At 43.0% G+C, this 26,086-nt stretch overlaps 1 protein-coding gene across 1 annotated transcript; it reads left to right on the top strand.

The window, feature by feature from the left end:
* NRDC (nardilysin convertase) lies at nt 1-25,698 on the top strand. Its single transcript, XM_014870646.2, has 31 exons — nt 1-344; nt 4,396-4,705; nt 4,894-4,975; nt 5,515-5,668; nt 7,358-7,431; nt 8,843-8,938; nt 9,791-9,913; nt 11,282-11,339; nt 12,278-12,351; nt 12,503-12,572; nt 12,927-13,004; nt 13,445-13,565; nt 13,644-13,702; nt 14,297-14,351; nt 15,561-15,665; nt 15,933-16,056; nt 16,601-16,687; nt 17,273-17,392; nt 18,098-18,149; nt 19,182-19,332; nt 20,365-20,492; nt 20,763-20,925; nt 21,589-21,620; nt 21,892-22,030; nt 22,448-22,495; nt 22,786-22,838; nt 23,467-23,550; nt 24,452-24,542; nt 24,827-24,943; nt 25,170-25,259; nt 25,485-25,698. Exons 1-31 carry the CDS (start codon nt 1-3, stop codon nt 25,677-25,679), a joined length of 3,477 nt encoding a protein of 1,158 aa, XP_014726132.1. The 3' UTR covers nt 25,680-25,698.
* The last annotated feature ends 388 nt before the right edge of the window (nt 25,699-26,086 follow it).

Raw genomic sequence — 26,086 nt, forward strand, 5'->3', positions numbered from 1 at the left:
ATGCGCATGCGCAGTCTCGCGGCCGCCCTCGCTCGGAGCGGGCGGGCGGCGGCGGCCGGGGGTCCCCGCGGGCGGGCCGTGGCCGGGGGCTGGCGGCCGGGACGGGCCGTTGTCCGGCCGCTGTGGGGCGGCAGCACCACCGCCATGCCCGGCAGGAACAAGGCGACGTGCGGCTACGGCAGCCCGGAGCTTGCGGTGGGACAGCAGGCCGCGGAGGGCGGCCGCGACGCCGGGGGCCGCTCGCCTCATGGGGACGAGGAAGAAGAGCGCGTGGGGGCCGGTCCTGAACACAACCTCGGTGACCCCGACATCGTCAAGTCCCCCAGCGACCCCAAGCAGTACCGGTGAGGGGGGGAGGACAGGTGCGGGAGGACGAGCTGCCGCCGGGGCAGCCCAGCCGGTCTGTGGGGTGGGCCGGGATCTGTCCGCCCGCTGTCCCGGCCACCGCTGGGACCCCGAGAGTGAAGTCGGGCCGGTCCCGGTGGCCGGGAAAGTTGGGTCCTATCTGGGATAAAAGGAGGCTGGCGATCCCGGGGGTGTGTTCGTCCTGAAGGCGAGCTGCCCGGTGTGTGGGTGTGTGTGTGTGTGTGTGTGTGTGTGTGTGTGTGTGTGTGTGCGGGCACGGGGCGGAGGATCGGCCCTTGTGCCCAGGCTGGTCGGTGCTGGGTGTTCCCGAGGCACCGCAATACCCAGTGCAGAGGTATTGCAGCTTCTCTCCGAAGGCTTTAAGTGCAAAGTGTGGTTTGAGTTATTTCAGGCAGATCCTAACTTAAAAACTGTTACTCTTCATATTTTAGATGAGCTTGTAAGTTTTAACACAGATATATCTGTGAGTTGAGGTAAAATGCTTTTAGGGTAGCATTTTGGTTGTGTTTTTATTTCAATACTTCTGAATAATATCCTCAAAAGTGATGAGAAAGAAAACTTCCCCGTGAACACAGCCCACAGCGTCCGTGGCCCAGATCCAGCGAGAGATTCGGATGAGAACTCCAGCAGAGGTTGAGCTTGTTGGATGCTATAAGGCAGTTTGTTCTTGAAGGGACACTGATAACTTCTTCCTGTAAAACAGAGGATTATCCAGCCTTTGTTAGAGTTGCTTTTTAAAATTTATCTTTACTTTTCATGGTGTCTAATCTGTACAGCCAGTGGAGAATCTGCTGCATGAGCCTGGAGCTGAATTTTAGATTCGTAGTGACATTGGCTGGCAGTGAGATTCCCTGCTGGCTGCCTGAAGAGGACTGTGCCCATTGGCTCATGGAGAAACTCGCTCCCTCCCTTCTTGCCCTACTTCCTTGCTGCTTCCTCTGGATCTCTGCCTGCCTCTCCTGATGGCTTTCTTACTCATGCTACTTTGTGGCGGGCTTGTCCTCCTGCAAAGCTCCCAGCTGTGGGTGCTGTCAGCTTAAGGAACTCCTGCCTTTGCTACCCGAAGCAGCACACTGGTGGATGGAGCTTGGGAAATCCACTTAAGGCTGTCACTATCTATTTTGAGGTTCAGGACCCTCCTCTGCATATGAGAATGGGAGAGAGTGTTTGCTTATAGCATAAACTAATGGCAAAATCTTGCAGAAATCCTGTTGTCCATTCTTAACAGAGTTTTTCAGTTGGAAGCAGAGTTGCATCCTTTCAGACTGATTTCTATGTGTGTGAAGTGAGCCTGACACAGCACAGACATTATCCTTATGGAAGGGAAGTTCAGTGTCTGGAAGTAAAGCCACACTGAACCTGTGTCCAGGTGTGATGTGCCAAACCTCCTGAGAGAGTGCCTGGCAGGTGATGTGATGATGCTGACACATTTTCCCCTCTTCACACTTCAGTGATGTGTGCTGCAACCCAGTCACAGTGAGCTTAGTGTCTGTGTCCAGTGACATCAGTCTTAACTTAATGGAAAATGTCATATTTTGCCTTCTCAAATAACAATCACGAAACTAAAAGAGCTGTGACGTAGATTGCAGGATATATTTTCAGAAGCGTTGGGACAAAATATTTGTCGTGATAGAAGTTTGCTCCTTAGAGCTGTAACTGTGTAGTTTTATTTACCAAAAATGTATGTATTATTTATATTCATCCATATATGGAATTGCATGGTCTTGTGTTTTTCTTAATTTGGGAAAGTAAAGCGTTTGTCTCATTGTTTACCATGCACTGATATGTATTTCAATATTAACTTCTAAACAATTGTCGAAGAAAAACTTTGTGTGAGAACAATCCTGTTTAAACTTATTCAGAAGAATAAGTTTATTCTTAAAACTTATTCTTAAAAGACAGTATTTTTAAGAATTTGAATTTTACTTCATAATTTGGCCTTACTTGCATCAATGCTGTATAGTCCTTCAAAAAAACAATTGGACTGTGCTTGCTTCTGTTTGTACCTTATGTGATTGCATTTTTGTACTGTGTTTTGCATACTAGTGGATATTAGTTACATTTGTCCTTTTCCATTGGACTGAAACATGGAAAAAGTAAAGAACACCTATGTCAGTGGTGCCTCTGCTCTGTATAACCTAAGCTGTTTAAATCATCCTGGAGTGAAATCTGAGAGCCTCCAAGAGTGCCGTGGTTCAGCCGTGTCCTTGCTGCCGGGCTCCTTCTGTCCTGTGTGCAACACCCACGAGCCCCCAGATGAGCAATGTAAAATTAGCATAATCTGCTCCATTAGCTTAATGGGGCTGTGTGGAAAGGATCAACAAGAGCTGCTGGATACACCTGGCTGAACAGCTTTATGGCACATTGTTCCCTGGGAAGAATAGACCCATTCTGTTCCCTGCTGCTCCCTGAGAGGCTGGGGTTCTCCAGGAGCTGTGCAAATCTGCAGAGCAGAGTTGTGTGTGGAGGAGAAGGAGGTGCTGGTTGTGCTGGAAGGTGCTGTCTGGGGCTTTGGCTGTCAGCTGCCCAGAGGCTGAAGCACCCACATGGGCAGTGTGTGTTTTAGGACACTCCTGTGTAGTGGGACACATGTTCCTGGTGGGAATGGTGCACAGCCATTCTTTCAGAATGCAGGAGGATTAAATTTGTTCACACACATGCCAGCACTGTTTGTGCCTCCTGCAGTTCATCAGAGCATCCCTACGAGTTACACACTGTGTGCTGTAGTTTGCATGAGGTAAAATTGACTTGTTCTTTTGGTTAGAGCAGATTTGTCCTGCTCAGCAGTCCTGCAGCAGGGAAACTGGGTGTGTTCATGATCACAAAACCTGGCCCAGTGTAAGATCTGTCATTTCCCCTTGGGTGACTGGTCATGAGTCATAACCTTAACACAACTATCAGACTGTTGTTCATTAGCTTTTTTTATAGACTTGATAGCCCAAGAGCTGTGTGCACATTGCAAGTTTCTGACCTGGTACAAACTCAGGGGTTGGAGTAGATGACCTCTAAAGGCCCCTTTCAACAGAGACTGTTCTGTGATTCTGTGCACTGTCACTCAGATTTTTCTGGGAGCGTGGGATGTGACCATGGGTTATTCTAGCTTGCCTTTTTTTTGTGTGTTTTTGCTGGGTCAGATAACACAGGTCTCTATCACACTGGTTCATAGGGTGGGTGAAGTATTTTCTGGACCCAGCATTCCTTCCTTTCTGCTGCTGGTGTATTAGCCAGTGCAAGCTCCTGGCAGGGATGCTCTGACTAATTTGACAAATGGTGACTCTGTTTCAGAGTTGATGGTAAATAAATACTCCTGAGAGCTCTTGTAGTGCAGAGCATTGGTGCTTGCAGTCCTCAGAGTGAAAAGTTGTAGAAGAGTGCTGCACAGACGGCTTGTAGGGTTTTATTTATATATATACACACATGTTTAAAAACCTTTGTGTATGTATAAACACACACAACTGTTTATTGCTTCTTGATAGGAGCCCAGCCAGTTCCCTGTGACTGGTTCTGTGCAGCCTGCAGAGGAAATCTCTCCTTTCTAACACTCACCTGCTACATCTGCAGACCCCATTTATTAGAAACTATTGATGAAAACAAATCAAATCAAGTGCTCTGGGGCCTACTTAGAAGCAAAGACTAAGATCTTAATTCTGTCACATCATATTTGTTTCCAAGAGTCTGACAATCCTATAAGATGATTGAAGTTTGGCTTTGCCTGTTCTGAATGCATGAAGTGAATACTAATAGCTTAAATGTTTCAAAAAGAGAGGAATAAAAGCCAGAATCAATGAGCTTGACCATATGAGGGGAAGGGCTTCTGCTACTGGCCTGAACTGCTTATTATTCCTTGAGCTGTTGAATAGCAGAAGAATATTTTACTTTCCTGCCATAAAACTGCTCAGTCTTGGCTACCATTAGATTTTCATTAGGAAATCACTCTCTAAGTATTACAGGAAACAATGACATTTTTGCAATTCTGAAAATTCAAACGTCGGAAATGAACATATTCATTGCACCCAATTATTATTTCAGGTATATCAAGCTGCAGAATGGCTTATGTGCACTTTTGATTTCGGATTTGAATTACTTGGATGGTGCCCCAACATCTTCAGAGGAGGAGGAGGATAATGATGATGATGATTCTGAAGAGGGTAGTGATGAATATGATGACTCTGGAGCTGAGATCGAAGATGGTAGAGAAGATGATGATGAGTGTGATGAGGGAGATGAGAGTGAAGAGAGTGATGAAGATAATGAGGATTTCAATGATTCTGATGACAGTGAATTAGAAGAGCTGGCTGAAAAGGAAGAGACAAGAAAGAGAGGTTGTTCAGAAAAGCAGGTATGTACTTAAAGCTGTAGGATGCAAAAATATATAGTGAGATTTCTTGAGGTCTGAAACCTTGTGATTAGGTGTTCAGACGAGACTTTTTTATTGTGTCTGTCCCAATTGATTCATCTTGTACTTCTGTCATTTTCCTGAAGTGTTTCTTGAAGCAGCTTTTACTGAGAATGTTGTATTTTCTCTAGTCTGCAGCAGCCCTCTGTGTTGCTGTTGGCAGCTTCTCTGATCCTGAAGATCTGCCTGGATTAGCACACTTCCTGGAACATAGTATGTATTTGCTCCTATTTCATCTTCCCCAGCTTCAGTGCAAAATGGGTGCTCTGCATTTCTGGAGTATTTGCCTAATTTGGCTATTTGAGATTTTGTTTTCATGATATGCAAATACGGACTTAGTTAGGAGTTCTTAATATTTAATACACCTTGCCAAGCTGTGCATTAGCTTATATCGACTTTGTCTCTTACCCATTAAATTGAGGGAAATTATGTTACCTGTGGCTTTATAGACCAGCTTGGAGGTACAGACCTTTGTCTCCTGATAAAGGGTGATGAATTAGTAATGTGGACACAGAAACCACGTGAAGTTTCTGACCAGGTGTGTCTCAAAATACTATTCTTACCTGGTTGAGGCCAGGCCTGCCTGGGAAGGCACTGTCAGAGGCAAACTACAGCAGTTACTGGGCAGATCACCCAAGCAGTGATTTCCTCTCCCTGTGAGTTGTGGGTCGGTCATAGAGGGGTTGCTATAGATACAGTGGGGATTAACAGTTTACTGTAAAATTGGCACTGTTGGTGATTTTTTGTTGCAGTGGTTTTTATGGGCAGTTTGAAGTACCCAGATGAGAATGGGTTTGATGCATTCCTGAAGAAGCACGGGGGTGGTGACAACGCCTCGACGGACTGTGAGAGAACAGTGTTCCAGTTTGATGTGCAGAGGAAGTACTTCAAAGAAGCCCTGGATAGGTAACTTTGTATGAATGCTGATTAGGTGTTAATTAATGTCTCTGTGTGCCTCAGGAGCTTGGGTGTAGTTGTCCAGTTCTTCATTTTAGGGTGATCAGAGCTGTTGCTGAACTTCCCTAGCTACCTGCACTACAGCAGTGATGCTGAATACAGGGAAATGCTGTTTCCTTTGGATATGTTGCTGGGTTTTTTTGCTGTGGGATTATGTAGGACCTATGTTTAAGTCTTAATGCATGCAGCTCTTTGATAGTTTTGGCACTCTTAAACTGGTAGCATTGATGACAGGAGAAATGTTATGCAATGTGAGAACTGATCAGAGGGGAAGTGCTCCCAGAATCCCAGTGACTCATCCTTTGAAATGTCTGTCCTGGTAGAGTTACTATTTTTTCTAAATTATTGTTACTTTGTTTCAGACAGCCTTCAAAGTTATGGTACAAAGTGTGTCTCAGCAGGAGACATTTAACCCAGTGCAGGTTATTCACTGCTGAATGTCTCTTTTGCCAGAAAGTGCTTAACTTGCTCTTTTGTACTGGTGGAACAACAGAGCTCCACGGGTTGGCATGGTTTCCTTTAGTGAGAGGAATTTCTCATTCATAGGGGCATAGCTGAATATTCTTGATGCCATAAAATATCTCAGGAGGAGAGTGGGCTCCACTGCAAATTTACTTTAACACGAAAGCAGGATTTTGCACATTTTTCTGAGTATAAACTAAATTTTACTTTACTAGGCCAATTTCAGCTTCTATTTGCAGATTAATCCAGCTTTTTTAGATGTTTGGAAGTGCAAAAAAAAAAAAATTAGTCTGTCACAATAGCTTGTTTAGTGCAGAGGAAAAGAGAAATTAGGAGTTCTGTAGAACAGCTTCTCACACGAAGGAGATAAATGAGTGCTGGGGATGAATTCTGCTCATTCAAGCCCTTGTGGATCTGAAGAAATGGAAAGACATCACCTTTCAGTTGTCTTCAGTGTAATGGGTCTTCTGGCCATAGAACTCCAGCAGGGATATATTACTTTTAACCTTTTATTGCTCTTAACCTTTTGCTTCAGCCAGTTCAGTTTTTCATTAAAAAAACCTCAGCAAATAAACCAGAACTATAGACTCTGTGGCAGCCTTCTGCAGAGTCTCTATGCGCTGCAGATCTCTCCAGTGCTCTGGAAAGCACTGGAAATTTCTTCTGTGGACACACAGAATTTGGATGACAAGGCTGACTTTTATAGTGGATAATAAAATTGTAATGGATATAGGAACTTGTGTTTCACAACAGTTTGTTTTTTGGAGTTAGGAAGAGACTTCCCTTGTGGTCATGTTGTTCCTGAGCAGCAAGTGGGGATTTCCTCTGAAGCATCTGATACTGGTCCCTGTTAGCTCCAGATTCCAGACTAGGTGGATCAATTGTCTCATCTGGTGTGATCATTCTTAGGGTGTAATGCAGATAGTCCTGCACCCATTAGTGCCATATCCTACTGCATCCAACCAATTCAGTCCCACTCTGGAGCTGGGAAGCCCTGCCCTTTGCTTTTGGATGGCTTTTATCTTTCTTTAAGACATTATAGTCAAGACTGACATAGCTTGTAGAAAGTCAAGCAACTTTATAAACCAAAATAGTAGCTGTTGGTTTTAATTACTGGATTTTTGCCCTAGTTTAATAGACACTGAAGAAAAGTATATTAATTTTTCTGTTCCATAGGTGGGCACAATTCTTTATTCACCCATTAATGATCAGGGATGCAATAGATCGAGAAGTGGAGGCTGTAGACAGTGGTGAGTAAGAGAATCTTTTCCTGTGTGTTTAGCCCATCTTCTTAAAATAAAACCTACTTTGTAACACTGTCTCTTGGTTTCTGTGTTGAACTCCCCTTCTAAGCACTTCAATCAACTTCATGCAATTACCAGAGGGATTAAACCTTTGAACTGAAGCTTTGTGACTGTTAGACATCAGTGGCTTTTAGAGGAAGAAAGACTGGATGTAGTGCCAGTACTGTGAGAGTTTACCCTCACATTTTCATTAATTAGAAATTAATAATCTAAGTGGTTTGGCAGTAACTGGCAGGGCAGTTACATGATTGTGTGGATGCTCTGCAGTGAACAAAATGCCTTGAGCTCCAGCAGAGGCCCAGAGCTCTCTGCAGTCCTGTGCAGAGGTAATACAATAAATTGAGATGATTTTACTTGTCTCCTTATTCTAACACCTGAATAACTAAAAAGTCATTTCCCAGAAGGGAATTAAACCAGGCACAGAAGTGAGTGGAGTGTTGATTTTCTGATACATGATGAATACTCCCAGACTGCCTCTAAAATGTCACTGTTATAGGAAAATAATGTTATTAGCAGATATCCCAACTGGTTCAAATATTTATTCCAAGTAATTTTCTTCCTCTGTCTTCTGGCAAGGAAAAGTGGGCGATTTGATGTTTGAATTTAGATAAAAGTCAGTGTAAACAAGGACCTGCCTTTGAGTTCAGGTGTGGTTCTTCAACAGCTTCAGCCATTTTCCACCTTGGTGGTGCAGAGCCAGTCCTTCCCTTGCAGTGACACCTGGTAATGTGCTGCCCAGGAAATGGTGTCAGCTTGCTGAACTGGCTGCAGGAGAGCCCAGCCAGAGAAATTAGTTCACAGCTCTGCTATACATGTTTGTTATTACTAGAAAAACAGGAACAGGAAAGTGCAGTTCAGGAGGTGTTTAATTTTGACAGAGCCCCATATTTAGATTAGTGTGAAGTGGTTGTAAAACTGCATTTTTAGAAACTTACCTTGCTCATCTCTTAATTTCTTGTTTCATTATTAGGTTAGAGGTTGTTCTGTGTGATATATGGTAGAAATGGGTTTGTAATTGTTCTCTGGCTCTTCCTGCAGGGCCTGATCCTGTATAATATTGATGGCCTTTTGTCCCCATTGAACTTAACATATTCAGAGCATTCAGACAGGACAAGTTGGTGCTTTACATGCTTTTCTTTCTCAACCCTTTCTTTACTTCGCAGCAATGAGCTACATTTCCTCTTATATTCACTACTGCTAGCAACTCCTCTTTCTTATTTCACTACTTCATTCATATATTAAAAGAAATTCCAGACTGTATCTGTGTGGTATGTCTCCTTTTCAGTTTGTGCTTTGTTTTGTGGGAACATGACGTCAAACTTTGATGCATGCCACTGCAAATTCTTATAATTAACAGAGTATCAGCTAGCAAGGCCCTCTGATGCAAACAGAAAGGAGATGTTATTTGGGAGTCTTGCCAGGCCTGGACATCCTATGAAGAAATTTTTTTGGGGTAAGTCCTGAATTTCTGTTATAAAATGGTAATGATACTTAAACTTCTAACCACTTAGAAGTTTGAATGGTTAGATGCACTAAAATGAACTATCATATCACAGCAACCATTAGACTTGTTCAGAAGAGTTCCAATTATCCATTTTACAGGAAAATGGTTGGGAATAAAAGCAGCTCTCTCCTTTTTCAGATACTTTTCTTTCTGGTACTGATTTTTGCTGATGTTATAGCTAGGTTGCCCAAGATGTATAATTATGGAACTCTCTCTTAACACAAAGGTGATACTCTCTGAGTCATCTCCATCTTGCTTAAGCTTGTTTTTTTTCCTATTAGAATTTCCTGGAAAAATAAATTATTTCGGGTTGTATGTCTAAGGAGGCTTTTCAAAGAAAATAATGTGCTGTTGAACTTGCAAGAGTTAGACCTTCACAGCCACGTGAGGGGAGCAGAATGGAAATTTGTCCTTCTCTTGGGCAATCCAGCCCTTGCTCCTTCACCTTTGTGGTGCTGGTGAATGTTAAATAGCAGTGTGATTGATGGGTATTAGAGTTACCAGCTTTGAAGTGTAGCTTGTTTTTATAAATTTCTGTGGTGACATACACTGAACTTCATTTTTCCTCCTCTTTTTCTTCCCTCTGCTGTTCTGCAAGTTCCATTGGTGAGGGAAGAGGAACCAGAAATCATAAAATACCCAGTTTCACTTAACACTCCTTTCACCTCAATTTTCTGTTAGGTATTTTTAATGTGCTTTACCACGATTAGACCTAGGGAGGAAAGTAAAGTCTCACTATGTCTGGTCTTGCTGTAAGCACTGTGTGGATAAATAACCCTACCTCCCTTTTGATGTTTGCAGGTAATGCAGATACACTCAAACACGAGCCCAAAATGAACAATATTGACACCTACACCAGGCTGAGGGAATTCTGGCAGCGCCATTACTCTGCTCACTACATGACTTTGGTTGTCCAGTCTAAAGGTAACATCAGTTGCTCCTTAAGAACAGCCTCATTGCTGCTGGTGGTGCTTTTGGAGCCAGTCCAGCTGTAGCCCAAGCCAGTCTAGTGGTTTGTCCAGTCCTGCAGAGGGTATTTATATGCAGATTTTAGCCTGGTTTCCAAATGAAACAAGACCTGAGCAATTGTGCTGTGTTATTGTCATCCTGCCACTTCTTGAGAAACCTTTTGAAGCTGTTGAATGGGTTCCATATTAACACAGGAGGGAAAATCTCGAAGGCAACATTTCAGAAATAACCTTGGAGCAAGGAAGAGTCAAACCACTTAAATGAATTAATGCTGCTGATTTCTCTGCCATCAACAATGAAACCCCTCAGCAAGGGATGGGGAGACTGAGTCTGAATCTCCCAGTTGTCTTGTTTGTCTAGGAGGAGTAGAGGTTCTATATTTTTCCTCCATAGCTTGAAAAATTCTATGCAAATGGATTTGAATTTTATTTCAGTGGAGAACTGCAGACCTATGGGTTATTTCTGCTGAGAATAGAAGAAACACATTTCTCAGAAGTTTTTCAAGTTAGGTTTGTGTTTAGGGGGGAGTTTGGTTGAATGCTAAAACTGATTGCAATTCCCATCCCTAAAATGGAGATGGTAATAATAGAGGCATTCTTTCTTTTCTTCTCCTTTGCTTTTAATTTTAGACAGTAAACTACTTAGGGTGCTGAATGCCTCTTAAATAGTCATTAAGCAGTGATGGATTGTAACATTTTCTGTGGTGATTGGGAAGAAAATGGTGGTAACTGATAACCAGCCAGGTCAATTTTGTATTTCCTTCTCTGTTAAAACAAACCCAACAGTGAATCCTTCCCCTACCACATCTAGCCCTTTCTTATTGCTGTTGTTTGCATATGCAACATCATTTTTGGAGTTCAGAATGGTTACTTAAACAAGCAAAATATATATTTTTTAAACCCTTCTGGTTTGTGACTCATTTCCCTCAGAAAAGAGGATGGGGAGAAAGAATCCTTAGGACTACAGGACTCCTGTGTATAATCTGGAGAGACATGGAAGAATTGCAAGAATTACTGATTTTGTAGATCCCTAAGGGTAATTCCTTCTCCCAGTCACTCCAGACACTGCTGAACTTTAAATCCCAGTTGTGTCAGCCTGGGATCTGAGCACTCTGCACAAACCCAGAGCTGTGACCATGGATACAGCTCAACGAATGTTAAGAATTGGCTCAAACCAACAGCTTTGAAGTTTATAATTTAGAACTTTGCAGTTTTCAAATGCACTGACTTGCAGCTTCTTTGAAATAACTGAACTGGTGAGATAAGGTGACTTGTCTTAGATCTTCAGGAAATCGTATTTCTGTATTTCTTCTTTCTTTTTTAGAAACACTGGATACATTGGAAAAGTGGGTGACAGAAATCTTCTCTGAGATCCCAAATAAGTAAGATTCATTTGATGCATAAAGACGTTGCAGATTATAAAATGATCTCATTTTAAAATGACATTAAAAAAATCCCTTACTGGAGAAAGAAAGGAAATTACTGTTTGCTAATTAACATTCCTATCTATGGAAAAAAAAGGCAACTTTTTAAATTTAAGACCACCATTAATTGTTCCAGGAAGACTTTGTTTCTGCTTAACAATTATTTAGGCTGTGAGTTGTGTGGTGCTAACTTGAAGCAGTGTTTGCTTAATATGTGCTGATGCCTTGACTTTATGATAAGTCATTCAAACCTAGGTTATCATTCCACATTGCTTATCTTTGCTTTGTGTCAAAAATAATTAGAAGCAGAATTAATTAACACCGTATCTGGAATTTTAAGTGTCATCCTTAGGGTGGCACTGGGTTAGAAACAAATTTTTTTTTTAATGGTTTGCTCCAAATGCCCTTTAAAAAGGGGGTCCTGCAGAAGGTTTGCTAACTTGAAAAGCAATTTATTTCCCTTTTGCAAGATGTTTGTTTCTGTGGTGCTTGGGAATGCTCTTGTGAGAGCCTGGTGCCATTCAGAGACACATTTGTCTGTCCTGGCCACCCTACTCCTCACCCCTGGTGCCCCACAAGACAATCCCTCAGGATTCCTTGGGTCCAGGAATGCTCAGAATGTTGTTTACTGTTCTTGGCTGTACAGAAGGGAGTTTTGTGCTGTTATTGCCTTGTACAGAAGGAAGGGAGGTGTTGGGGTGGTATCCACATCTCAGTTAATTGTTCAGTTGTGTGGGCAGGCTGCCTCCCAGGGTCCCTCCCTGGGCTGGGGGTGCTGGGCTGCACCCTTGGGAAAGGGCCCTTTCCAGGCTCAGGTGTGGTCCTGATGCCTTTGAATCTCTCAGTGTAGCCTTGAACCCCTGCCAGTAACATCACACTTCCATTTTGCTTTTAAGTGGTTTGCCCAAACCCAGCTTTGGCCATCTGACTCAGCCTTTCGACACACCAGAGTTTCACAAGCTTTACAGAGGTAAGTGAAATGGATTGAAATGGTCTGAATACCTGAATACTGAAAGAAAATTTCTCTCTGTGGTTTTAAATAGCTCTTTCTGCATTATGTAAAATTTCTTATCTCTGTCTCATCATGTATATTTATAATTAATCAATTTATTTGTGTCCAGTTGTTCCAATCAGGAAAGTTCATTCATTGACCATCACTTGGGCACTTCCCCCACAAGAACAGTATTACAGGTACACTGTGCTGCATTTTACTTCTACCATCTTTATGCTGTGAATAATTTATTGACTTTCACACAAACCAAAGAATCTCATTTACTTGTCTAACAGATTACTTTGGTTCAGCTAGGGGGGCATTTAAAAATGAATTAAACTGCTGCAGATACATTTCCCTTTCCTCACTGACTCACATCAGTCATTATGTTCTGAACTCCCACACTTTCAGCTTATTATCTTAATTCTGCCTGAAAATGCAAAACTTGCCCTGAAAAAAGAGACAGTGCATATTTTAGTCATTAGCCCAGTGATTTGAATTCTTTCTGTGAAATGTGTTACCTCCTGGCATCTAATCTCCAAATTTTCTCTTAGGGTGAAACCTCTTCATTATATTTCCTGGCTGGTGGGACATGAAGGCAAAGGCAGTGTTCTTTCTTTCCTTAGGAAAAAGTATGTGTTTTTCAAGCATGGTTATTAAATACTTTGATCTCATTCAAATACAGATAAACTCTATTTTGTGTATTTATATATGTATATTTATATAGATGTAAAAGCAGGCCAAGCCTACCTTTTTGTATCAGTGCTTGCAGTGATATTCTGTAAGGTGGTGATAAACCCAAATAAGAAATAAATGGATTTTTTCTCTGTGATTCATAGAACAGCAGTATCTCTGACTGATCTTTGAGATCTCCAAAGGATTTCTTAGCTTTTTCACTGTTTTTCTTGAATTCTGTATCCTGAGATGACATCCTTAAACTGGAAAAACTTTATGTAAACTGTAAATGGGCTGAAAGCCTCTGAAATCAAGATATACTGTGATGTACTGGTTGTAACTAAGCTCAAACAAAGCTGAAATGATTAATTAATGAGTACCTTTCACTCTTCCATAGGTTTTGGGCCCTTGCGTTGTATGGAGGAAATGGAGAGACAGGATTTGAACAGAACTCCACTTACTCCATCTTCAGCATTTCTGTGACTTTGACTGATGAAGGTTACAAACACTTCTATGAGGTATGGTGTCCTCCAGCTGTTTTTTCCTGCTGTTTCCCTAATGGCTGGAAAAATGAATCTGTTCCTTTCTGTCTGCAGGTGGCCCACGTTGTGTTTCAGTACGTGAAGATGCTGCAGAAAAGGGGGCCAGATCAAAGGCAAGTGTTTGCCCCTCCGGCAGATATTTGTGGTGGTGTCCTTCTCCATGACCCTGTTATTTGTAGTGTTTGCACTTTTTGTGGAGTTCCTGGAGCATAAACAGGGAGTCAGTAGTAAAGCTTGTCTGCATGGAAAACATGTCATTTTAAAAAAGTTTTAAAAGAAATTTTCTAAATGTTTATTTCTTGGTGGTTTTAGTTTCGCTTATTGTGATGTGATTCGTTCAGTTTAGTAAGCTGAACTAGTGTAGAGGGCAGGTGCAGTTTTGTGTTCATTTTAAATGAATTTGTTGAGCCAGGTCTGTGGAAGTCAGGACTGGATGTTATGGTGTTGGTCTTTATGTTAATTTGGTATCAGATTTTGACTCTTCTTAGTTAACTTTCTTTCTCTTTGGAGAATAGAAGAACTTTCTGCCAGTTCTGAGAAATGCTGTTTTAGGAACTGCATTTAATACTGTTTCTGTGTCTTGTACCTGAATGAATCATCGATCTCACCATTGATGCTTTTCCTGGAAGGCTCCTTTTTTAAGATTCTTGGTAAATGTTGTGGAATAATGGAGAAAATCCACTTTTTATTTTCTTCTTCCTTTGCAGAATATGGGAAGAAATACAAAAGATTGAAGCTAATGAATTTCACTACCAGGAACAGGTATTTATCCACTGTTCTGGCATAGGTAAACAATGAAAAGTATTACTTTTTAATTTCAAAACACATTTTCAAAGTTCTATTCAAGAAGAAATACACTGTGCACTTAATGAGGCTGTATTTGGCTGAAAGGAGATGTATTCTAGGCAGAGAAATACTGAGATTTTTCCCTAACAGAATTTAATGTAGATTTTTTCATTCCTTACCTGCTAGGTGGGCTCTTTTTCAGTTTAGACTTTCTTATTCCTACTGCATTTAGCCATGTTCTGTTTCTTACTAGGTAACTTGTTTTTCTAACTTGAATGGCACTGAAATTTCCTTTTGGGAAAGCAACTCCATCCATACAAATACTACATACAGCAGGAACATAGATTTCTGTGTGCTTTTGACAGGGTTGTGAATCCCAGGGGCAGAAGAATCCTTTAGTCATGGCACCCCAGTTTTCTGCTTGGTGGATGGAGCTGTGCTAAGGAATAATGGGCTTGGCATAAATGGTTAGGGGGTGCCCAGGAGAGGTTTAATGATTCCTCAGGTGTTTGGTGTCTTAAGAAATCCTTGGATATGTTTCCCACTACATTTACAAGACACAGATGTGCCAAACTCAGCTGTTTCCAGGTGTCCTGTGCTCTCTGTGTGACCCAGAATCTGTGCAGTCTGATGCTGGCTGCTGCAAACACCCCAAAAGCACTTAGCAAGAAGCTGAGAGCCTGGTCCTCTAGGCAGCCTTACCCTGCTACAAGGCAACGTTTATTTCATGTTCAAACAGGAGAACCTCCTCACCCTGCACACCATGGCAGGGAGCTGGGGAAAGGAGCAGAGCCAGAGGTCCTCCTGCAGCAGCAGCAGTTCCTTGCCTTGTACTTTCCAGGTCACTTTAAATCTTGAATTGTTGCAGGATTCTGCTTGTGTTTCCTGGAGGCAAGGAGTGCATTCTGCTGGGTCCTTAACTTAATAGATTCTATGACTGTAAACTGCATAATCAAGATTTCTTCTACAATGCTGTGTCTGAAATGTCAGGATTCTCAGAGGAGACTGAACATTAGATATGGTTATGAAATATATTTAATTTAATAACTGAAACCAAATGCTGTGACAAGCACAGCATCCAACTCATGCTTCACATATCTGACTAGTCAAGCTCTTCTCAGAATAGCAAATTGATATTTTGGGTTTCTAATTATGTGACAAATAGCTTTATTTCTTTGCTTGCAGACAGATCCAGTTGACTATGTGGAAAACCTCTGTGAGAACATGCAGTTGTTTCAGAAGGAAGATTTTCTGACAGGAGACCAGCTCTTGTTTGAATACAAGCCCGAGGTAAATGTTCTTTGAACACTGATTATATGTTTTGATGTAAGAAAAACATGTGCATACTGTGTAATACAGGTATGTGCATAGGCATTTGTAATTAAACATAATGCAGGCACAGGTTTTGTATTAATTGAAACACTTGTTGTATTCAGAAAGCAAATCTGTTTTGTAAGCTTGTTATGTCTTGTTCTTCCTACATTCCAACTGAGAAGTCTTTGCTGGGTCAGGCAGCCAGAGCTGCATTTGAACTGAAATATTGTCTGGGACTTGCAGATCATTGCTGATGCCCTGAACCAGCTCAGCCCTCAGAGAGCCAACCTGGTTTTGCTGTCTGCTGCCAACGAAGGCCAGTGTCACCTCAAAGAGAAGTGGTTTGGGACTCAGTACAGCATGGAAGGTAAAAGAGCAGCAGGAGCTGAGAATGTCTGATTCCTGCATCAGAGGAAGTGAAAGGGTGACAACACAAAATACAAGTGCATGGAAGCAGGGAAAGGAATCCTCAGTGCTTTATTGAGCTCCCATTAGCCTCTGTGCCACCCTCAACTGCTCCTGCTTTGGTGCCACCCTCAACTGCTCCTGCTTTGGTGCCACCCTCAACTGCTCCTGCTTTGGTGCCAGTCACTTCCCACTCGTGCAGCTCCTTTGGGTGGCAGAGGTCCCAGCAAGCTCCACTTGGCTGCCATTCAGGGGAAAGAACAACAATGGGGCACAGGCTGTAGGGGGAGCTGGGTTATTAAGGCAGACTTCATTTGCTTTTTAATAGGACTGCTTCAGTCCTACTCCAGAAGATTTTGTAGGAAGGGATTTAGAAAGAGTCCTGAGGAATGGGGTGATGTTAAGAAACTCCTGTGATACTGCAAATCTTTATGGAGATTGGGAAGAGATGTCTGGAAATAGGATGGCCTTCCTGTTGAATTAATGCATTTCATGGTTTTTATCAGATATTGACAGGTTCTGGAGTGATTTATGGGACAGTGACTTTGAGTTAAATCCAGATTTACACCTTCCAGAAGAAAACAAATACATAGGTAAGGCACCTGGTCATGAGTGAAATCTTCCCCAGTGATTTATTTGAGAATGTGCTGTGGTTTAGAAACAACCTAAACTGGTATCAACCATTTTCTGCAAATTAAAAAAAAACATGAGCACTCTGTTCAGCTGGATTTTATTTACTATTCTTTTACTTACAAGCTTAAGAACTGAGTTATTTTAAGGTATATAAAATTACAGATAATATATCCATAACAGAGCAGGCCTCACAGACAGAGAGAGTTAATACAGAACTCCAGACACCTTAGAAGAGAATTTTATTTGCTTAATCCTCTTGTTTCTGAAAGCATCTAAATACTATCTGTCTTTGTTTGCCAAAAGCAAATGAAATGAAAGCAAGGACTTGTGTCCTGGGTGGTATGTGATGCCCCATTTCTGCACTCTGTTCTGGTGTGGAAGTGAAAAAGAGATGTTCCTTGGGTCCAGGAAAGTACTGTCACAAATAATTTAGAAAAGGAGGAGAAAAACGAATTTTTGATACTTTTGAAGACTTAGATTAATTTAACCTGATTGTGTCTGTGGAACACTAACATGCTTTTGGTGTGGCTTTTCTCTTTGTTTAGCCACCGACTTTGCTTTGAAAGTTGCTGACTGCCCCGAGACAGAATATCCAGTCAAAACACTCAGCACACAACAAGGCTGTCTCTGGTACAGGAAGGATGATAAATTCAAAATCCCAAAAGGTAAATGCCTGAAGGCTTTCTGAATAGCAAGACCCTGTTTTTACCAGCTGGAATTTATTTGAAGGCAAGTAACCAGTGGTAGTGTTCTCCATTTAAACTGAAGTGCCTGCTGTCAGCTCTTCCATGGTACTTTTGATATGTTTATTAGCTGCAGTAAAAGAGAAGCAGGTGAACTAAGGCAACAAAGACACCCTGCTGATAGCCAGGTTGAAAAGTGGAATTACTGAAATTTACTGACTTCTGAACAGTCTGTGTGGAGACAGGATTGGGCTGCTGAGACAAGGGCTTGAGAAGGAAGGAGCACATTAATTAGAAGGGACATAGTGTCTTCTACAGAAAGAGAAAAATACAGCCTGGATCTGAGACAAGGGCATAAATATATTGGTGCTTTCAAGCAGAATGTCACAGTTTTTAGTGTCTTAAACAGATGTTCTGTGGAGTTTTCTATTTATAGTGGTCATGCCATGGGAGTATTCTGCAAAGCACAGCTTTGTTTTCTAATACTTGGTACTTCAAAGGGAAGATTTTTGGAGTAAGAAGGAAAGACATTTAATGATGACTTAAGAAAAAAAGTGTTATAGATGAATGACCATTTTCATTAAACTGTAATTATCACCAAAGAGCAACTTGATGGAAATATATTTGAGTTCAGAAAGTTGTCAGTTTCTATAAAACTGCTCATTTAAATTTCCTTTTCCTCACCAGGTTATGTTCGATTCCATCTGATCTCTCCATTGATACAGCAGTCTGCAGAGAAGTGAGGATTGTATTATTTATGCTTATCTTGCAGAGTAACTAAATTACCATACCTAATGAAAAACTGGGAAGAGACTTTCATTTTAAGCAAGTATAGAATAAGATGTCCTTTTCTGACATCCTTCCACCTTCCTTGTGGTTTTATCTGCAGTTTGGTGATGGTGGTTCTGCAGCAGGTCCTGCCTGTAGCCAGCAGATGTGTAAGGAGTTCCATGGTGTGGTGTTCCCCAGGGCACAGTCCACAGTCATGTCCTGAGCATGTCCCAGCATCCTGGGAGCCTGCAGGAGCAGGAGAGGCTGCAGCAGCCTTGAGAAACCAACTGGGGGTTGGGCAGAGCCCTGGGTGCAGTTCTGGGCCTGCTGCACTTGGCTTGCCTCAGGTGCCATTGCCACTTGTAACCAGTGTCACAGTATCACAAGCCTGCCAAGAGCTGCACAAATCATGTTTTGGGAAAGCCTTTGTAAGTCTGATTTCATGAGGAGTGTTAGTTTAATCTTTGAATTGGAATCCAGGCAATAACAAAAACCTGAAAGCAGAGACTGCAGTTTCCAGGTTGTGTAGCCTGCTTTGCTCTAGCTTATTATTATTTTTTTGCCTTGGTAGATAAATAATCATGTCATTACTCAAGTATTGAGCATAACTGAGTCTGTCTCTCCCCCAAGCCTTTACACAGAGTAAAATAATTTCATTTGCTGTGATTTTTCCATGTTTTGAGCATTGTCTTGTTAAAATGTACATTTTTATCTTGAAGAAACCTTAAATCTCATGAAGCTAGAATCTTTCACATTGTAAGGAATAGCTGAATGTCCAGATAATTTTTAAGTAGTGTTATGTATGTTCTGCACAAAGAGAAACCTGCATTCTTTATATCTGGGTTTTTTTGGAAAATTTCTTTTTGAATCTCATTTTACACAAATTCCATTTCTGTTGGGATTCACTGCATGTACCATCAAGCTCATCAGGCTTAACTTTCATATTAATCCAATCCTTTTTTTTCTTTCTTTTTAACCCCTTTCCCTTTTCTCCCTCCAGCATAGTCCTGTTTGATACATTTGTAAACATCCTTTCCCACAACCTGGGGGAACCAGCCTACGAAGCAGACGTGGCTCAGCTGGAGTACAAGCTGGTGGCTGGAGAGTATGGCCTGATCATCCGAGTGAAAGGATTCAATCACAAACTACCTGTAAGCTCTGCTCATCTCCTCACTGCCTTTATGCCTGCAGCTTTGCAGTGTGTGTGCTTTCCTGGAGCTTTGAATGGTTGGGTGAGGTGTTTTAAATAGAAAAATTGGTCTCTGGCAGGGTAATGCAGCAAATGTGCTGCTTTTTCTTGTGCTTACATGTATAAAGATGGAGTTGTATGAACTTACACAAGCTCAAATTATTGTCTTCAGGCTGACTTAAATCTTCCTTTAAGTAATAAATGTATCTCCATTAAAGTTTTAACAGCTTTTCCTATAAAAAGAGCTTTGTGTCTCCCATGGCCATAAAGAGGATTGGAGCCTTTCCATCTCTAAGTTGTGCCTATTTGCACAAAGTCTGGAGAAGGTGCCTGAAAAGAGATTTTGGTTTCAATTTGACTTTGGAGATCCAGCTTCTGAACGTGCTCATTTTGGGTGCAGATTTTCTGTGTTGGTTTGCTGAGAGGATTGGGGGATCCCTGTTCCCATTCCCTGAATGCTGGCCATGTTAGACATGGCAGGCACAGAGAGTAAACAGTGAAGAGGAAACTACCATCAGCTTCCATTGCCAGAGCTTTGCTGGAGCTTTAAGACCATTAATCACAGTCAGACTTTATTAATAGGAGTTTTAAAGGAAAAAGCCAAATATGCAAGCAGCAGGGTCTGAATATTCTCTTTTAATCCTGAATGATGTCTCTGTTGTGATGTCATTGTACTGGAAAAAATGGAATATTGAATACAGAAATGTTGGGGGTTCCAGGCTAGATTTGTTTCAATAGAACGTGGAAACTCCTATTGATCTGGGGTATTGAGTTATTCACTATGTGAAAATACTGACCTTCTGAAACGGTCATTTGGGATAGAATTGTTTAGTGAGGAACATCTGGCAGAATGGAGGAATGTGCTTTAGTAATGCTCCATGTATCAATAACGATAATTTTATTAATGATAATTTTGTATTATTGTATAGCATTAAAAATTGAAATTGATTCTTAAACCATGAAAAACCCCAACTTAAAATTGTTCTCTTTACAGCTTCTATTTCAGCTCATCATCGATTACTTGTCAGACTTCAGCTTTACTCCAGCAGTTTTTGAAATGATAACAGAGCAGCTGAAGAAAACATACTACAACATCCTCATTAAACCTGAGACTCTGGCCAAGTGAGTTTGGGAGAGGGCAGCAGGTGCTGAGGCTGAGCTGAAGAGCTCAGGGATCCTGCTCTGTGCTCACAGGGCTTGTTGCTCACAGCTTAGGGAACCCCAGCAGCTCTGCAGGCAGCGGGTCCAGCAGTGACCTGGAGCCAGCAGTGGCTGCTGGGGGAGGGCACAGTCAGAGGCTGCTGGGAGCCCCTGCCTGCCTGCAGTCAGGAATGGCGTCCCTGGCATCAAGCAGCTCCTGATGTGCTGTGGTTGTGTCCCGTGGCCCTGCAGGGACGTGCGGCTGCTGATCCTGGAGCACGGCCGCTGGTCCATGATCGACAAGTACCAGACGCTGATGAAGGGACTCTCCATCGACGCCCTCTCCGCCTTCGTCACCGCCTTCAAGTCACAGCTCTTCGTGGAGGGTCTCGTGCAGGGGAACTTCACCAGCAGGGTGAGTGCAGCCTTGGCAGCTGCCGTGCTTCCAGGGGGCTTTAGCTCTCTGGGCTCAGCTGCCTCTGTTCTGGCAGTCTGGAGCAGCTTCACCTCCAACACCTCAGGAGTGCTTGTGGGAATAAGCCAATGGCAGTCCACAGTTGCCAGTTTGAACAGAAGTTTCCAGGAATTTGGACTTAAATGCAGATAGAACAAAATGTACTAGATGCCTATAATCTATTTTTCCTGTTGCCACTATTTTTTATATTGTTTGATGTATTGATATATTTGATATGGAGAAATTCCTGCAGTGGTGCCGCAGGAGGAGGCTTCCCTCAGAGCACATTTATCCTGGGAATTTGATTGCCTGCATGGTTTGATTAAACCTCATTGAGTGCCAAACACATGGAGTAAGGATAACTGGTGTTATTTCTTTGGCTCGTGCCTTCTCCTTCTGGAGACGTTACAGTGCAAAAGGCAGTGTGGAGACTCTGCAGTGTGGTGCAGAGGAGGCTGGAGGGACTGGTGACAATGTGGGGGAGCAGGGATGTAGGGAGCAGGACAGCTCGGCTGTTCTTTGCTTGGGGCTCACTCTCTCAAGTGCTGCACTGGGGTGTGTGGTTGTGAATTGGGGTAATAATTCTCTTCTAAATAAAACTGATGTCTTTGCCTTCTTCCCTAGGAAGCCAAGGATTTCCTGAATTACGTTGTTCAGTGAGTATGTCTTGACTCTTTAATTGCTTATTATATGGAAACTATAATCAGATAAGATTCTTTTCTGGAGGAGGGAGTCAGAGTGGGAGTGCTCAGAAATTCCCTTCCTCCCTCTGGTCTTTGCAGGAGGTGGCTGTTGATGGTGGCAGTTGAGGCAGACAAAGTTCTGGTTTGGGGAAGGGGAAAATAATGTCAGACTAAGTGTGTAAATGTCTGGTTTTGGCCAAGGTGTGAGCAGGTGTTTGATGTTGTGCTGTTTGTGCTCCCCCAGAAAGCTCCAGTTTGCTCCCCTGGCCCACCCCTGCCCTGTGCAGTTCCGGGTGGTGGATTTGCCAAACACCCACCTGCTCTGTAAGGTGAAAACTCTCAACAAGGGCGATGCCAACTCCGAGGTGACAGTCTATTACCAGGTAACTGTGCTGGGGGTGTGGCTCCTGGTCCCACTGGCCCCTGCCCATGCTCCTTGAGAGCAGGTTCTGCACAGGTCTGTCACAGAGGGGACACAGACACCTCATGTGAGCACGGGCCCTGTGCCCCAAGGCCTTACCCAAGTGGAATTCCCTGTGGGAGGTTCCCAGAAACCAACATCTTCCTTTCCTGGGCTGGTGCTGGGAGCTGGGTTAGTGCTCTGGTGGCTTCCTGGTGTCTCCAGCTCTGATCTTGGGGGCTGGGCTGGGCCTATCCCCTCAGGGAAAACCAGAATTTCCCACCTGTCCCTGCTGTGAATTGTCCCTCAGTGCTGCAGTTCAGGCTGAGGCATGTGCCTCAAGTCACCTTGGCTGAGTGATCGTATTAAACCCACCCTAAATTCTTCATTCTCTTTCCAGTCAGGTGCCAGGAACCTGAGGGAATACACCCTGATGGAGCTGCTTGTGGTAAGTTTGTGTTTGTACCTCCTAACCCAGCCCAGTGTCTCCATGAGAACAGTGCTTGAGCTGAGGCCACGAGGCTGACTGGCCCCAGAGTGTGCCTATTGCTGCCCTGGCTGAAATGTTTGGGTGGGGTGATGGACACCACAGGAGACTGTTGTTGTAGTTCCCAGTCCACAGGACTGAGCCCTCTAAATGCAGTGGTTGTGGCTGGCTGGGGACACTTCAGTGTCCCTGTGCTCTGTGTGGAGTCCTTGAAGGGCAGTGTCAGTCCTGCTGTAACTGTGCTGTTTCAGATGCACATGGAGGAGCCTTGCTTTGACTTCCTGAGGACCAAGCAGACCCTCGGGTGAGTTCATGGGGGAGGAATTCTCCTGCTCCTACACTCCTGCTTTGACTGTTCTCTGGTGTTTTTATCCTGGGAATCCTTCCTGCACAGTGCCTAATCCTCAGTTACCGTAATGGAAACAGCAGCATCAACACTCCAAAACCAAAAGCACCCATCATTGCAAGCTGCAAGCCAAATTGCTTTTGACTTCTGTAAGAATTGCATCCATTACCAGTGTGTTAACTCGGAATTATTCAGCATAAAGTTGTTCCTTCCACTTCCACGCTCTGCCCCCCCTTCCCCAGGGCTGTTTTCACAGCAGCTCTGGGGTGCTGAGCAGCCTCCCCCAGAGGCACCCTGCTGCCTCAGGAAACTGGAGCAGGCTTTTCACAGCTCTGGGTCTCTCACTCTGCTTGCATTCTGTGCAGGAACACAAATCCAAACACTCCCAAGTTTAAAAGGATTTCCTAAAGCTGAGAAAACACTGAAAAGCAGCAATGCAGAAAAAAAAGAAGACTATTGCAAATTTAGATCTCAGATTTTTCTGTCTAAAGTACCAACACTATTTTAACTTGCAGCCTCTCCTGTAAATGTGAAGTTAACTGTGCTTGTGGAATGACTTTATTGTTTTGTCCTTTTTTCTTCTAAGCTACCACGTGTACCCCACGTGCAGGAACACTTCTGGGATTCTTGGCTTCTCAGTCACAGTAGCAACACAGGCAACTAAATACAAGTAAGTGCTCTGGGGGAAAGTTCTTCACTACTCCCAACCTTGGCTGTCACCTGCTCCCAGCTAAGAGTTTGCTCCTGTTTCAGGCCACAGAGGGATTTTTTAATTCAAGGGGATGTTAGAAGGGAGACTAGTGGCAATCACAATATCCTGTCTCAGAACCAACACCTGAATGAAAGAGTAGCCTTAGGCTTCTTAAAACTGCAGTGGTCCTGACTTGAATAGTGAAAAGTAATCTCAAGACTAAGTAAAATATTCCCCTGCCCTTTTGAAGCTATTCTGTCAGGAGAGTTCAAATCCTGTAAATCCTGTCTAGCTGTTCTTGTGGCTCATGTTCAGCAGGCACAGCACTGTTATGGTTTTGTTCAAACCTGGGCCTTTGAACTACAAGCATTTGAGCTGCCAGAGTTGAATGGTTATTTGTAAAATGTGCCACTTGTGAAAAATAACACTGTCAGTGAAAGCTTAATTAGCTGCTGCCTCTAATTTTTATGTGACTGAAGTCTGTGTCATCAGCGAGGGCTTTAATGTGTCAGAACCCTCAGGATCACCGTATCACACTTTCTTTCAGTCCTGATCCTATAGCCCATAACTCTGCAGCTGAGGATACCAGAGCAGGTCCCCAGCAGCATCATGGCAGTGGCTCCTGGGGTTCCTGGGCACCTGAAGTCTCTACAGCTAAAACAGAGCAGTGGCTTTTTGCCCTGATACCAGGAAAAATTGACCAGCAGGTGTTCTCAGATGAGTGGGCTTTCCAGGGGATGAGGGAAATAAGCCTGTCCCAAACCTTCTGAGCCTGTCTCGTCCTCATCTTTCAGGGGCTGCTACTTCACCCCTTAATATTGTTTTGGGGATTTTTTTGTTTGTTTTTCCTGCCTAATTTAATTATTTGTTTCTCTTTTAGTTCTGAATTGGTTGACAGGAAAATAGAGGAGTTCCTTTCTTGCTTTGAAGAGAAAATCAAGGATTTAACTGAAGAGGCTTTTAGCACCCAGGTAAAACTTTATCTTGAAAAGCTCTTCTTTGAACTGCATGATTCAGTTACAGCTATCTGATGATTTTTTTGAAGATTTCTAGGCAAAGACCTCACCTTTTAAAACCTGCCTCTTTCTCTGTTCTGCTGTTATCTAAACATCCATTCTCTGGCCAGTTGCAGTTAAGATCAAAAAGCAAGGAGCTACCTCAATGTAATTGAGCTTTTCTTTCAACTGCAGTGACTGTGATGGTAAATTAAGGTAGTTTTAAACCCATTAAAACTAATTCTCTTTTTCCCATGTAGGTAACAGCTTTGATAAAACTGAAAGAATGTGAAGATTCCCACCTTGGAGAGGAAGTGGACAGGAACTGGAATGAAGTGGTGACCCAGCAGTACCTGTTTGACAGGCTGGCACGAGAGGTGAGTGTCCTGCAGCTGTGGGACACAAAAACCACTCTGGTTTTGCAGCAGTTTCAAAAGCATAAATGGGATTTATGGTACCAGTGACACACTGGGTCTAAAATTACATGTTATTTTAAAAGATTCTTTTTTCCCATGGAGTAGAGGTTGCAGACAAAATATTTTTATGTTTAAAATTACTTGAATCACCACTGTATTGCTAAAACCTCCTTCCTGTGGGTTTCAGATTGAAGCTCTCAAGTCTATTACACAAACAGACCTGGTCAACTGGTTCCAAGCTCACAGAAGTAACCAGAGGAAAGTGCTCAGTGTACATGTGAGTGTCTGTCAGCTCTTGTTGCCAACTTCTATAAGCAGAGTGCAGTCAGGGCATGGGAGAGGAGATCTGTGATGTCACTTTTACTGTGGTTAGTCACGTTTTACTGTGGTTATCTACATTTTAAAGTAGTGTTCTTGTTAGAATTGCATTTCAGTATCTCAAGTTAATGTCAGGGCAGGGAAACAATGAGATCCCAATTTCTCTTCTGGTACCTTTTTCCAGGTGATTGGATATGGAAAGCATGAAGGGGACTCAGAGGTGACAGCTGTTTCAGGACAGAACTCTTCATCTGGTGAAATACCTCATCTTGTTTTATTGCCCCCCTCCTCTTTGATGAGTGACATTACTTCCATCAAGGACATCAAAGCCTACACATCAACTCTGAATGTTCTCCCTTACCATAAAATATTGAAATAAAACTGATATCTTGCCCTGCCCTGCTGTGTAATACAGGTGCTTTCTGCAACATCAACATTACAAACCTATTTTTATTAAACCAGAGCTGTAGTGGTAGCTGGGATGAAGATGTCCTGATTCAGACACTGAGGAAGCTTTCCTCAAATCTCCAGCCAACCTCTCACCACCTTCCCAAGTTCATTAAGAAGAGGCACAGCCCTGACTTCCCCACAGGTGCCACATTCTCCTCTCCAGCTGTCTGGAGCTGTGGGCTCTGCCTTCGTGTTCAGCCTGGCTTGTGCCATCCCTGCAGTGCTGCAGCAGCTCCTCAGCAGCAGTGACAGCTCCTCAGGAAAGGATCTGCAGCACTCCTGGAGCAGTGACAGTGGGTGGGAGGGGGAGAACAGCCCAAGGCTTCCATCTCACAC

Source organism: Sturnus vulgaris, chromosome 9 (genome assembly GCF_052056855.1).
Source record: "Sturnus vulgaris isolate bStuVul1 chromosome 9, bStuVul1.hap1, whole genome shotgun sequence".
In the NCBI taxonomy this organism is placed as follows: Eukaryota; Metazoa; Chordata; class Aves; order Passeriformes; family Sturnidae; genus Sturnus; species Sturnus vulgaris.

Coding starts and splice junctions, on each gene's coding strand:
- NRDC (XM_014870646.2), top strand. CDS start 1: ATGCGCATGCGCAGTCTCGCGGCCGCCCTCGCTCGGAGCGGGCGGGCG. Junction 8,939..9,790: donor TATGAAGAAATTTTTTTGGG/GTAAGTCCTGAA, acceptor TGATGTTTGCAG/GTAATGCAGATACACTCAAA. Junction 9,914..11,281: donor TTTGGTTGTCCAGTCTAAAG/GTAACATCAGTT, acceptor TTTCTTTTTTAG/AAACACTGGATACATTGGAA.